General features: G+C 32.5%; 1 protein-coding gene across 6 annotated transcripts; it reads right to left on the bottom strand.

Annotated features, from left to right (window-relative positions):
* Positions 1 to 4,194: 4,194 nt before the first annotated feature.
* Positions 4,195 to 11,468, bottom strand: LOC103495467 (uncharacterized). Of its 6 annotated transcripts, none has more exons than XM_051084348.1 (10): positions 11,075 to 11,468; positions 8,645 to 10,384; positions 8,366 to 8,536; positions 8,218 to 8,272; positions 6,927 to 7,075; positions 6,351 to 6,437; positions 6,107 to 6,235; positions 5,589 to 5,770; positions 5,190 to 5,296; positions 4,195 to 5,114 (listed from the first exon to the last, which is right to left on the bottom strand). In XM_051084348.1, exons 1-8 carry the CDS (start codon positions 11,141 to 11,143, stop codon positions 5,669 to 5,671), a joined length of 2,502 nt encoding a protein of 833 aa, XP_050940305.1. In that variant the 5' UTR covers positions 11,144 to 11,468; the 3' UTR covers positions 4,195 to 5,114; positions 5,190 to 5,296; positions 5,589 to 5,668. The 6 variants fall into 6 exon arrangements, with proteins under 6 accessions (XP_050940305.1, XP_050940294.1, XP_008455261.2 ...); XM_051084337.1 differs by having other exon boundaries at positions 4,195 to 4,660; positions 5,034 to 5,114; positions 5,190 to 5,276; positions 8,366 to 10,384; positions 11,075 to 11,466; XM_008457039.3 differs by having other exon boundaries at positions 4,195 to 4,660; positions 5,034 to 5,114; positions 8,366 to 10,384; positions 11,075 to 11,466.
* Positions 11,469 to 12,159: the final 691 nt, after the last annotated feature.

Consider the following 12,159-nt stretch of genomic DNA (forward strand, 5'->3'; position numbering starts at 1 on the left):
GTGAAATAGGACAGATGTGTTGAAGTGGAAAGAGAGAAGGAAGCATAGCATTAGTATATATTAATTGAGGGAAGAGGAATTAATATAATTATTAATGGTTTAAAAGAAAAGAGAATAAAGCAACATTTAATTGGGAATAATGAGAGGGGGAAAATAGTACATTATAATTTGTTACATTGTAGTTGTAGGGGAAGAAGATATAATTATTGGATTTAGATTAAAAAAGAAGAGCACTAAATTATGATCATTAACGTTGATTTTGATGTGATTAAAGATCAACAAAACCTACTTAACTGTAAATAATAATAATAATAATGAAGCTCATAATCTATTAGAAAAAATCCATATATTTCAACTTACGATGTCGCTTTAAAATATACTAACCTAATTGCGATATCTTGATGCATTCTTAAAATTCATCTCTCTCGTTTCTTAATATTTCTAATAAAAAAAATATTCGAAGAAACTAAAATGATAAGATTCAAAAATTTTCCACAATTCCTATACTTTTGATTTCACTAAATTTAATTCATAATAAGCGTAATAATTTATTTTTGCAACACTTATATTTAGAAATACTTTCAAAATATGATAAAATTTTTAGATTCATTAATAATACAAATAAACTTTATTGTATTTTGTAAATATTTTCGTTATATATTTTAAAAATTCACGAGATAATCGTGATTTTTTTAAATTATATAAAAGTGATAATAATTAAAGGAAGAGATTTGAAACTAAAAATTTATGGTTTAAAATAATTTTTATTTCTTTTTCAAAGAAAACATTATTATTTATTAGCATTTCTATAAATTCACATATTAGATAGATAGATTTCTTAAAGTAATTATTATTATTATTTTTTAAGTCAATTAAAGAAAATAACAAAAAATATACTATTAAAGAAGTAATCAAAATAGTATTTGGAGACTTTAATTTTGTCTTTTTAGTTCAACATTATGTATAAAAAAAAATTAAAAAAGTTGAATATTTATCAAGTATTGTATATATATTGGTTTAAAAGAATGAATGGAATCCTAAAAAAAGAAAAAAAAAATGGTGTATAAATTAATAGAATAAAAATGGGGAAAAGAGAAGAAAAGACAAATATTTCTTAAATGTTTTGGGGATTAATTAAATGATGAAGCGGCGGTAGTTGGACATGTGACCTCCAAACAAAGGAAAACCCATATCACATCATATCATACCATATAATATAATATAATATAATATAATATAATATATGTAACAAAATATGAATATGAATTAATTAATTAATTAATTAGTTAATTAATGGAGTTAATTAAATTAAATTAAAATAGTTTAGTTGGTCAAATAAGATGAGAAGTGTTTGCAGAATTTGCGGGTAATATTATTCATTAATTGCCTTTTTCTTTCATCTAATCATTTTCCCTTTCCTTCCTTTCGGCTTCGCTTCCCTTTCCAAAATTTCTCCATTTTTGTCTTTGACCAAATAATAATAATAATATCAAACATCATCTCATCAGAATTCTACCCTATCTATACCTTAAATCGTATTAAGTTTTCGACTTTTTCATTGCACGATCAAAAAGTTTAACAATCTATTAATATTTTAATTGATGTTATAAGAACACGACTATGTTAGAATTTTTTAAATTTGAAATGTTGTTAGTTTTTGTTTTCAATGTATATTAATCAAATTGAGCATAGTCGAACTAGTTAACGAGATGTGTTGCATTTAATTTCATTAAGAAGTTATTTGATTTTTTTTTTTCTTTCTTTCTTTCTTTCTTTCACGAGTGGTTACACAAAATATGTTTAATTTAAAATTGCTTTTGGGAAAAGTGAGTCAAAGTCTTGGTGTTGTGGTATAGCTAAAGTATTGATCATATTAGTGGATAGGTGGCTGATTAATTAGACAAAGTTTGTAGATCATCACTTCATTAATTTACAATGAAAGATATATTAAAAGAGAATTTAAAAAAAAAAAAAAGTGATATTTTTCTTTTGGCTAAAAATAAAAAGTGATAAATAAAAAATATAAAATCAAATTTGAACTGTCGGGAAACTAAAGACAAAGATGAATAATAATAATAATAATAATAATAATAATAATAATAATAATATGATCATATCACTAATAATCTCCTTTTCTAAATGAAATAAATAATAGATTAAACTTTTTTTTTCTTTTTGCTATATTGTAGAGAGATTATTTGACCAATAATTCACAAAAAAATAGTATTATAGAAGATCAAAGTAAAATTAAACTGGTTTAAAGATTAAATTAAAATTAAGATTAACCAACAATACAATTAATTAAACTTTAAATTAAAATATATGCAGAAGTAGTAAATATTTTTGAAAGCTTTTCTTTAGTTTAGTATCTATTTGTGGTTAAGTTACTTTGTAGGGTTTTTATTTTAGGGCTACTTTAGGGATATTTTTATTTAGAGAAAAAGAAAAAGATGCTTTGGTTTGTTCTCTTTCCGTTCCATGGAAAAGTTTTGATGTTTGAGTGGGGATGATTTTAAATCAAAAAGAGTTAAATGATGTAATGTCAAAAATAAGAAGAAAAAAAAGATGGAGAAGATGGTATAAATTGGACGACCAAAAGTAGTAACTTAGGACCAAGATGAGTCAAGGAGAAGCGGTTAACTTGGCCCTCGGCTCTACCCAGTGTCTGGGAGCCTCACCAATTGTTAAATAGGTGATGCCCCATGCACTGCATGGCCTAGAAAATCATTCTAGGCCCAAAATATAGCAAAGTTAAAGATGTTTGGTCTCGACGAGTCCTAGAAAGAGACTAAATGGGTCATGTCTCTCCCACGCTTCCGCCTAATAAATCAAAGGCTAAACCAAAGCAACTTGAAAAGTAACCTAAAGATTGGATTCCTAGGTCAATTACTCCTTTAAATACATATAACCCTATATTCATTTGGACTAGTACCTATTGTATATGGAGTGTGGATGTATATATACATCACGTTTATTTCTACATTTTGTTTTCAATTTTTTATGCATGGTTTTATTTCAACTTTTTAAGGGGTTTATTTTTCAAATAACATGAGGATGTCATCTATCTTAGTTTATACACATGTATAATATAACAAAGTATGTGGAATATATCTTTCAATTTCAAATATATATATGTATATACACTTGATAAAATATGTGAATTATATATCTCTATTGAAACAAAACTAAAATTAAATCCTTGTCTACACATAAAAAAAAAAAAAAAAAAAAAAAAAAAAAAAAAAAGTAAGCAAAAACAAATATTCGTAATTATAATTCTACATTGTGTGGAGACCATCCAAAATCAGAGATTTTGAATTTTGAGTATTGAAATCTATAAGAAAAATACATGAAAGGGAAAAGTTTGTGATTGAAAAAAAAAAATATATCTTTCGAAAACAAAACTTCTAAAATTAGTAATTTAGGAGAATATTACAATAACAAATCTTGCATTAAATAAATATAAACCAAATTTAATAAACGGTCATCTTGAAAAATCAAAATTCGTATGGGTGAGAATGAACCAAAAAAAAAAAAATTGTCCAAAATTATAAGTAAAATCTCTCGATAAAATAATTTAAAATTTCAAGACATTATTTAATAAGATGTGTAGAGAGAATTTTTAGTATTAAAAATCTTAACTAAAAATTGTGAAATCTATTAGACAAAAGTGACCATGTGTTTGGAATTATCATATTCAATCTCATTTCTTACGTTCAAATCCCCTCGTAGAAATTTTGATCCCTAGTGTCCCACTTTGAGAAAGGAGCTAAGTTTTGATTTTGAGACGGTCACTAATGTACTTAAAAGGCATTAGGATAGCCTCCTTTACAGAGCATTAAAACAAGCCAAATGGTCAAAACTTAGAACCTCATAGAGTACATGACATTGATTATGTTCCAAAACATTTTGTCAACCACTCATCTAATCCACTGAGTTTGAATTTGTAATAAATCTTGAAAAAGAAATAGAATGCTGTCGTATTTAAATAAGTAAATTTCATTTAAACGGTAACTTGTATCCTGTCTTTGCAACCTTCATGTCTGCATTCTCTCAATTTATTGCATCTTTTTGGAAGGGGGAGTGGGTGTGTTTTTTTTATATTCCCAGAATCCCAGTTTTGGTGTGTACATATCCTGATTCAGATCCTTGTATGAACATTTATGATACTTGTTTGTATTTCAAAAATAGATGTTTAGAAATATTCTCACTATATTCTGTTGATATTGATTGGAGAAAATTTTGTTCATAATCTCAAGGGAAGCAGACCTTTCATCAGCCAAGGTTTTGGTCAATTCTTGATACATTGAAAGCCCTATCTGCAGTAGTTTGACCTTTTCATCATGTGTTACACAATCAAAGAAACTCTCCATGTTTTTCAACCAATGTAAAAACTTCCCAACGTTCATCCTCCCGGTATGCCAATCTTCATCCAAATTCAGATTTTGGTTGACAAATCAAACCGTCTTTTGTTTCTTCTTGGGAATCTTACGTTTTTAGTTGTCTTGAACAGTTTCTTGCAGCATTTTCCATCATTTCTACATCGCCAGGCACTTGTTGATTTGTTGTGAGTTGCTCTACTTGGCAAGATAATTGAGCAAACACACGATCTTATATCAATCATTCCTTTCTTGATTTCCTTAAACGAATTCCCACCCGACTGCAAGCATCGGACCAAAACTGGGTGAGTGCCTTTTGCTTCCGTTGTAATCCAAATTAGAAAAATTCTAGTATTTAGGTCGTAGGTCGCTCCACTTTAACGCCAAACTAACAATGGCTGTAAAACATCCAAGACTCTACTACGATGATTACCAATGAGCTAAAATAGCTTGTGAATACACATTTATAAGCTGAACAGCAGCCCTTACAAAGCAATAGCAAGCCACATAATCAAATCCTAAGATCTAAATCTTAACTGTGGTTAAATAGCATTAACCAGGCCTGCAGAAGTTAAACATAGACTAGCCAAGAAACCACTGCAAAAGCCCGAGAAATACAAGAAAGTCTAAAAGAAGACTTCCAACATCAATTACCTTCAATTTGACCTCAAGCTGGCTATATCAAAAAGGATAGCAACTTCAGCTGGTGCTCATGTTTGGATCCAACTTGGATTTCTAAAGGAGTAACCAGAATGCAGGTTTGAGTCAGGTATCGTAGCCAGGTTGGGTAGAGAACGAGAATAGATTTACCTATATCTTCACAATTTGGTTGGACAGCTCCTCGCTGATGTTACCGGCCAAAATAATCTCCAGAAAAGCGTTGCTATTGCTTCCCATCTTTAGCAATCCAATGAAACCTCATTGAGAAAAAGACGTCCAATCACCAAAAGTCAAACAAAATTCCTACTGAATTAGTGAAACAAATAGAATCCGCATTTCAACTCATATACCGGATAACAGCTTAACACACTACCTTTCTTACTCCTTAGGTTATATTTTGTTAGATTAGAAGACCCTTGCTCTAGGGTGCTCCGAGTTCATTTTTGCATGTTCTTGTATTCTTTCATTTTTTTTTCCAATGAAACACAGACTTTTTACTTATATTCATAATAATTTTTTATTTATTAAAAAAAACTTAACCAGGTATACCTAAAGAACCCATGAAGTGCAGAAAAACGAGCACCTCCCAAGTGTACAACTGTTAATGCCAGCTAGGTTGTCATCTGTCATCATGATTGAAACTCCTGTTTGTGAGACATCTTGCCTATGTTATCCAAATACTGCTTCATACAAGTTTGGTTCGACTCAAATATAAATCGCATTGCCCTTATCTGCAAATGCACACAGATGAAAAGGGTAAAACATTCAGTTCTCAAGCATAGATGTACAGCCCAACACGATCAAGGTGAAAATTCGGAATTCCAACCATTCCCAGGCTCCAGGCCCACAAAGAATAGTAATTTAACAGGTAAAATCCGGAACTGCTGTATCATCTAAACATGTTTTAAGCAGTGTCTACCTTACGTATATTATTTCATCCATGGGAAGAGTGTGTTTTCTTTACATACCTTGGGTCATTTTTCTCCCATATAATGAAAATCTTGAAACAACAGTACTTCATCCCACCAGTAAATTAAGCAGTTTTCCTTACAGTAACTAGAACATACCTCAATAATGCAGCCAGAATTAAGTCGCAGGCAGTGACCAGGGGCCACATCCTTGCTATTTATGGAGATCGAGCATTTGCCAAGATTCTTCAGGGAGAAAAAACCATCTTGATCAATTTTTATAATAGCCTGGAAAGAGTATGATCCATCCATTTCCATTAGGAAACCATTTGAAAAGGAGGTAAATAAACAAGCAAAAAACTGTTTAATAATTTAATTTGAGTAAATATTGAATCAACTCTACCTGCCGTCGAGATATTTTGTTACCACTTCCCTCCCTTCCTAAGTCAATGTCCACAATGACGTCCTCCGTTGCTCTACCTAATAGAACCTACATACAAATGACACTTGATAAGCCAAGTCAGACAATATTCCTTTAACTTTCCTTTAGGAACAAACCCACTCTCATTACATTCTTTGGTTGCTTCAGGGCATTTTAACGAGTGGCTCAACATCATCCCGAAGTTTTTATATTGAACTCAACTACATCATTCTCAACCAATAGGAGGTCTGTCCAATGTCCAAGACGCTAAGGAAATCATTGAGTAGGGAATCAAAAAAGGACAGCAGGAAAATGAAGCATACGGTAGGGAATTCAAATAGCAGAAAAAACCGCCAAAGGAAAGTGACCTAATACTCAGATGTTCATTGGACAAAAGTTGTCACAAAACTGCCATATCAACATCCTCGGCAGTGGCAAACATTTTACATTCTATCCAATTCAAATCATCCAATGGCCTCGTAAACTACCCCTCAAACAAGAGCTCAGTGATTAACCATTGATAATTGGCTTACTTGAAAATATAAATCATTTAAGTACCTCTGACTTCTTAATGAAATGCCTCGAACGCCGGCCATGCAGAACTGCCAATGCCCCATGAGACGCAATAGATCTTTGCGTGCAAGCATTAGCCCCTTGCTCCAGTCTTATGATGCTCTTCCTTGTCTCCACATGTTGGTATTTTAAGACTAAATTGAACAAGAATATAAGCATGTGAGGATAAAATAAATAGAATGTTACTCAAGGTAAATAGAACTGATAGTGTACAAATAAAGAAAAGCTAAACTTGGATCGCAACCACGTGGATCTGCAATAGAGTGGTCACGTAATGTGAGATTAATGTGCAGCCACTTGTAGGCACACAATGGCTGACAGTGGAATCATCAGCAGGCTAGTTCTGGATTCAATGTATTAGGAGTATTTATAAGCTAGCTATCAAAAGCCAACTAATATTTGAAATTAAATACTGATACAAAATATGGAAACTTGACTTCTTTCAAAAACGAAGCTTGGAATATATAGGAGGTTCTGTACAGGAGGTATCAATTTGCCATACAATATTTTCAATATAGTTACAAAAACAATTATAACAAATTTGCACATTACACTAGAGCATGTGCATATTATACATGTCTAAATAGATTTCTTACGAAGCATTTAAAAGATGAGAATAAAAGCATCTTAATAATGCAATCCATTGATGGAGAGCACCGACCAAAATAGAACCAAGAAAGTACCATAAATTAATTTAATTGACAATAAACTTTCTGACATTCATTATTTTATTCCAGAGGAGATAAAATAGGAATAATGAAACTAAAAAAAATTGTTTCGAATGTTCACTAGAAGTGCTAAGAATTTGCATAGTTCATCATTATACCCTTTTAACTATCTAAAACCTGACTCCCTGAGAATGAAAATTCAAAATATGATGAATCCAATGAATAATTTGCACTCGAACTATGCAAAATCTTTTGTGATGAATCAAATTCTAACAATTTCAATATGGATAACTTCAAACCAAAAACAGAATTTAGAAACACCATTGATTTTAATCTATTTATATTATATGATTACCCAAAGAAACAAAACAAAGAGGGCACTTCGATCCTGTATTATGATATCAGCTCCAAAATTCCATGAAAGCAAATGGAACATCACATGCAAACACACAAAGATAAATAATAGTTCACGGCTATTTCATCCTCACATGACAAGGACAATAGGATTTGCAGTTAGCAAGACAGCAACATATTTAAGAACTGACTTAACCAGAAATAACATGAATAAAAATTAATAATTTAATAACTATTAGTCATCTATATGTTACCTTCTTCACTAGAATACAGATCCTGATCTTCTGGATCCAAGTCCATATCAAGTATCTGAAAGAGAGATTTAAAAACCCTTAAGGGACAAATCAAGCAAGAGTTACAGATAACCATCTGTCACTCAACTAATTATCACAAAAATTTTACCATTGCTTCAATATCTGAAAAATGTGGTATGTCGTCTTCACTGTCAATAGATAATAACTCGTCTTGATCAGATGTCGAAGATATTCCATCCTGTTCTGCACAAAAAACACCTCGGGTACCCTCTTCCTGTGATAAACGATGATCTTTCAATGTAGCCAATATATCTGGTTCCTGTTTAATGCCACAAGCAGCACTTGGTGTGTATCTTCTAACATTGTCAGAATCAAAGCCTGGCTTCTCTACATGAGCATTTAAAAAATTTTGGCCAAGATGATTTACCCGGGAAATTTCATTGTTTTCTTCCTTGAACACAACAGGTTGGATGGCATCACTATTTACATTTATTGAGCTAATATTATTCACAGGGGACAAGTGTCTGGAGTTGCCATGGGATAATTTATTCAAATTAACTGAAGCTCCACCAACCAGATGCTTTTCAACTCTTTCAGGGAAACCATGCAATGCACGGGGTTGTCCATGATTTTTCCTCTCCCTCACAAGGTATTGAGTCTCACCGGATTTCTCATTAAAAGTGAAATCCTTGGTAGATGAAAAAGTAGAATCTTGAAACTGGCTCCCCATAGGTGTTAACGGAGGTAGAAAAACATCGTCATTGCTCGGGATTTCTGGGTCTTCTGTGTTCAAGGCGCAAAAAAGAGGTTCGTTACCTTTTCCAGGGCATTGACTGCCTAAAGAAGCGGATGGTGACGGATGGGCTTCTGAACTACAATCCAAATGTCCAACACCACAGTGGGATTCTTTTTCATATAACTTTCCAGAACATGTAGTGGGGGGATCTACCAATGCATCCGTTGGCAACCCTGTTTCTGCATTGATTGCAGTAGTTGTTTGGTCATGGTTGACTTCATTTGGTGAATTCAACAAAAGTGAGCTTAAACCATCATAATATGACTTATCAATCACATCCTTTCCATCAACATCCATGAAAAGTAGCTCATCTTCATTGCTTAAGTTCAAAAGAGAATTAGACAATTCTGCAAAATCAACTTCAGCAGTGGCATTTGGACTTTTCAAATGATCGTGCTGGACTTCAATCTTCAACTTCAAGTCAGAGTGAGTGTCATAGCCTGCTAGTCTTGCATTTTGAATGTTTTTGTTCCCATCATCATCAGGTAGTTCAAAAGAGTCACCTATAGGCATATCCTTATCTGCAAAGCCATTAATAGGCAAGTCTGGTGCTGAGATATTTCTCCATATTGGCATACCAGGAAGAGGAGATGAGCACTCAACATTGTGAAATGATGCACCAGAATCAGAAACAGGAGAATTAAAGACATCATTATCCTCTAGTTCGGAGCCCATCGCTCTCTGATCATTGCTCAGTTGACCAAAAATAGAATGTCTCACCTCCAAATCATTATCAAAGAGACTATGGACTGGAAAGCCAGCTGATGGAGCCATTTCTTCTACATGAGATTCATTTCCCGAGAGAGGCAGACTCTCTCCCATAATGTGAGAAATTCCCTCCTGTCCATTCTCAAGGCTCCTAGAAAAATGCTTTTCAACTGTATGTTGGCATTCAGAATGAAAAGTGTGTTCTGCATCCTCAGTATTCATCCCATTTTGGGCAAAATTACATCGCAAGATCCCCAGCTCTGAGCCCTGAAGTCCGAAATCATCTGATGTTGGAGGGATACAATTTCCTGATATAGGTTCTTCAACACCGTAGTTACTATCACTGGGTCCAACAAGAAAACTCAGATCCATAGGGTTAAATGGTTCATTGCAAATTCTTCTACGCAAAGTATAATACCGACGACGTACAGTCCCATATTTCCTCTTCCCACCAATACCTTTAGTTTCTTTAGGATTCCCAAATTTGTTAAACTTAGACGGAATGGGAGAAGAGCGCTCAAAGTCAATCATGGACATAGATGCATCTTCAGATACAATTGGATCATAAAGTAAAGAATGCCATCGTTCTTGTAATTCTCTTACTGTGTATCTTCGAGAAAACTGCACAGCACCTTTGGCAAGGGATTCCAAGGAAGCACCTGCCTGGAAGTTTATAAAAAAATGTGTATCAAAAAAACACCAATCCACTAGTTCTCTTGACAGCAAAAAAGTGTTGAAATGCATTCCAAAACAACTAGAACATATACGAAGAACCTTAAGCATAGTAACCAAATAAGAGTTTAAAAAAAAAAAAAAAACTATGTTTTTAGTTTCCAGAACTTGGCTTGGTTTTAAAAATTGTTAGAAAGGGCAATAAAGTAAGAATGAATTTAGAGGTGGAATGGGTATTTATAGCTTTAATTTTTAAAAACTAAAAACCAAAAACAAATTGTTTATCAAGATTGGTATTTAATTTTCAAATTATAACTTCCAGATAGATAGGGCAGTTAAATGCTTTCCAGTTATAAAGAAAAAGTTCCTATCTGAATAATCCTCCCACGGATTTTCTAGCACAAACATCCCCCGCAGCATAACTTGAACTTCGTGTGAGAGTGAACATACGTCATAAACATAATCACTATGTGGGAAGAAGAAATGAAGGCATTCAACAGAAAGAAACCAAACAGCGACCAAATTTAAATCAGTTGAGCGGTAAGAAATTGAATTCCCCCCGATTGACAAAATCTAAAACAACCACAGTTGAGAGACAAACAAAACCGAGTAATCAAAAATAAAAAGCCTACGCATGAATCTCCAAAGGAGTTCAGTTCAAAAGAGAGGAAATAGTTTTACCTCAACGGCATTCTTGAGCAGAATATCGTCTTCAGGAGTCCAAGGCGCGACAGGGGCAAGAGCTCCCATCTCCCTAGAGCAACAATTCCAAAACCAGTCTCTCCTTGTAGAGTGTGTAATGTAATCACTAACCGTAGCAGCGAGAGAAGTAAAACGAAGAAGAGTATGGCTCCAAGTCCAAGATCAGAATCGCCGGTGGTTCGAGGGTCGGTGAACTGCCACAATAGCGTCGGAGAGAAGACACAGTCGGCGGAGGTGAAGAGGACGGGTGGTGCGTGTATGGCGGCTTGAGCACACGTGAGAGGGAGAAGGAAGAGGAAGTGGATGGGGCTCATGGGGCTTAGGGTTTTCTTTCTTTCCCACCCTTTCTCTTTTCTTTTTTCTTTTTCTTTTTTTCCTTTTTTTTCTTTTTTTAGAATTTATTTTTAATAAAATCGAAAGAAAAAAAAAACTTTCCATCTTATATACTAAAATTAAAATAAATTGGTCATCTGGCACAACGATTATCACTCGGTTCGGTTATTTATAACCCAACCTCTATTTCGAGAAATGTTATCATAACTCTTCTTCTTAAACCGTCACTCGGATCATACATCAACTCCCCTAATTTTATTATTTCATTTGTTTTTCAAATTTGACTCTTTTATTAAAAAATATCAATTTTTAATTAATTCAATTATCTTAAAAATTTTAATTTATTTTTTATGCAAGATTAGTTTTAATTAAATATTAATCGTAATTAGTTTTACACTGGGTCCTCATATTTAACTTTTTTTTTATTTCATGTATTTTATTTGTTTTTTACCTTCGTTTCGCCAACTTTTAAAAATATTTTATTTAAAACGTCTATCTATATCAAAACTATTTTCGATAATTTTAAGTTAAATGAATTTATAAAAAACTGAATTTTATTTAATTTATAAAAAATCAAAGCAATCAAATCAGATAATTTAATATTAAATTAAATAGTTTTGACTCCTTAAATAACCTAATAATATATAACAAATATTTTAAAAAGTATTTAAACTTTAAATGTATAAAAAATTTCTTTAAAGAAAATCCGATATTGTAGTTATATCCTTTCT

This window comes from Cucumis melo, chromosome 1 (assembly GCF_025177605.1).
Source record: "Cucumis melo cultivar AY chromosome 1, USDA_Cmelo_AY_1.0, whole genome shotgun sequence".
Taxonomy (NCBI): Eukaryota; Viridiplantae; Streptophyta; class Magnoliopsida; order Cucurbitales; family Cucurbitaceae; genus Cucumis; species Cucumis melo.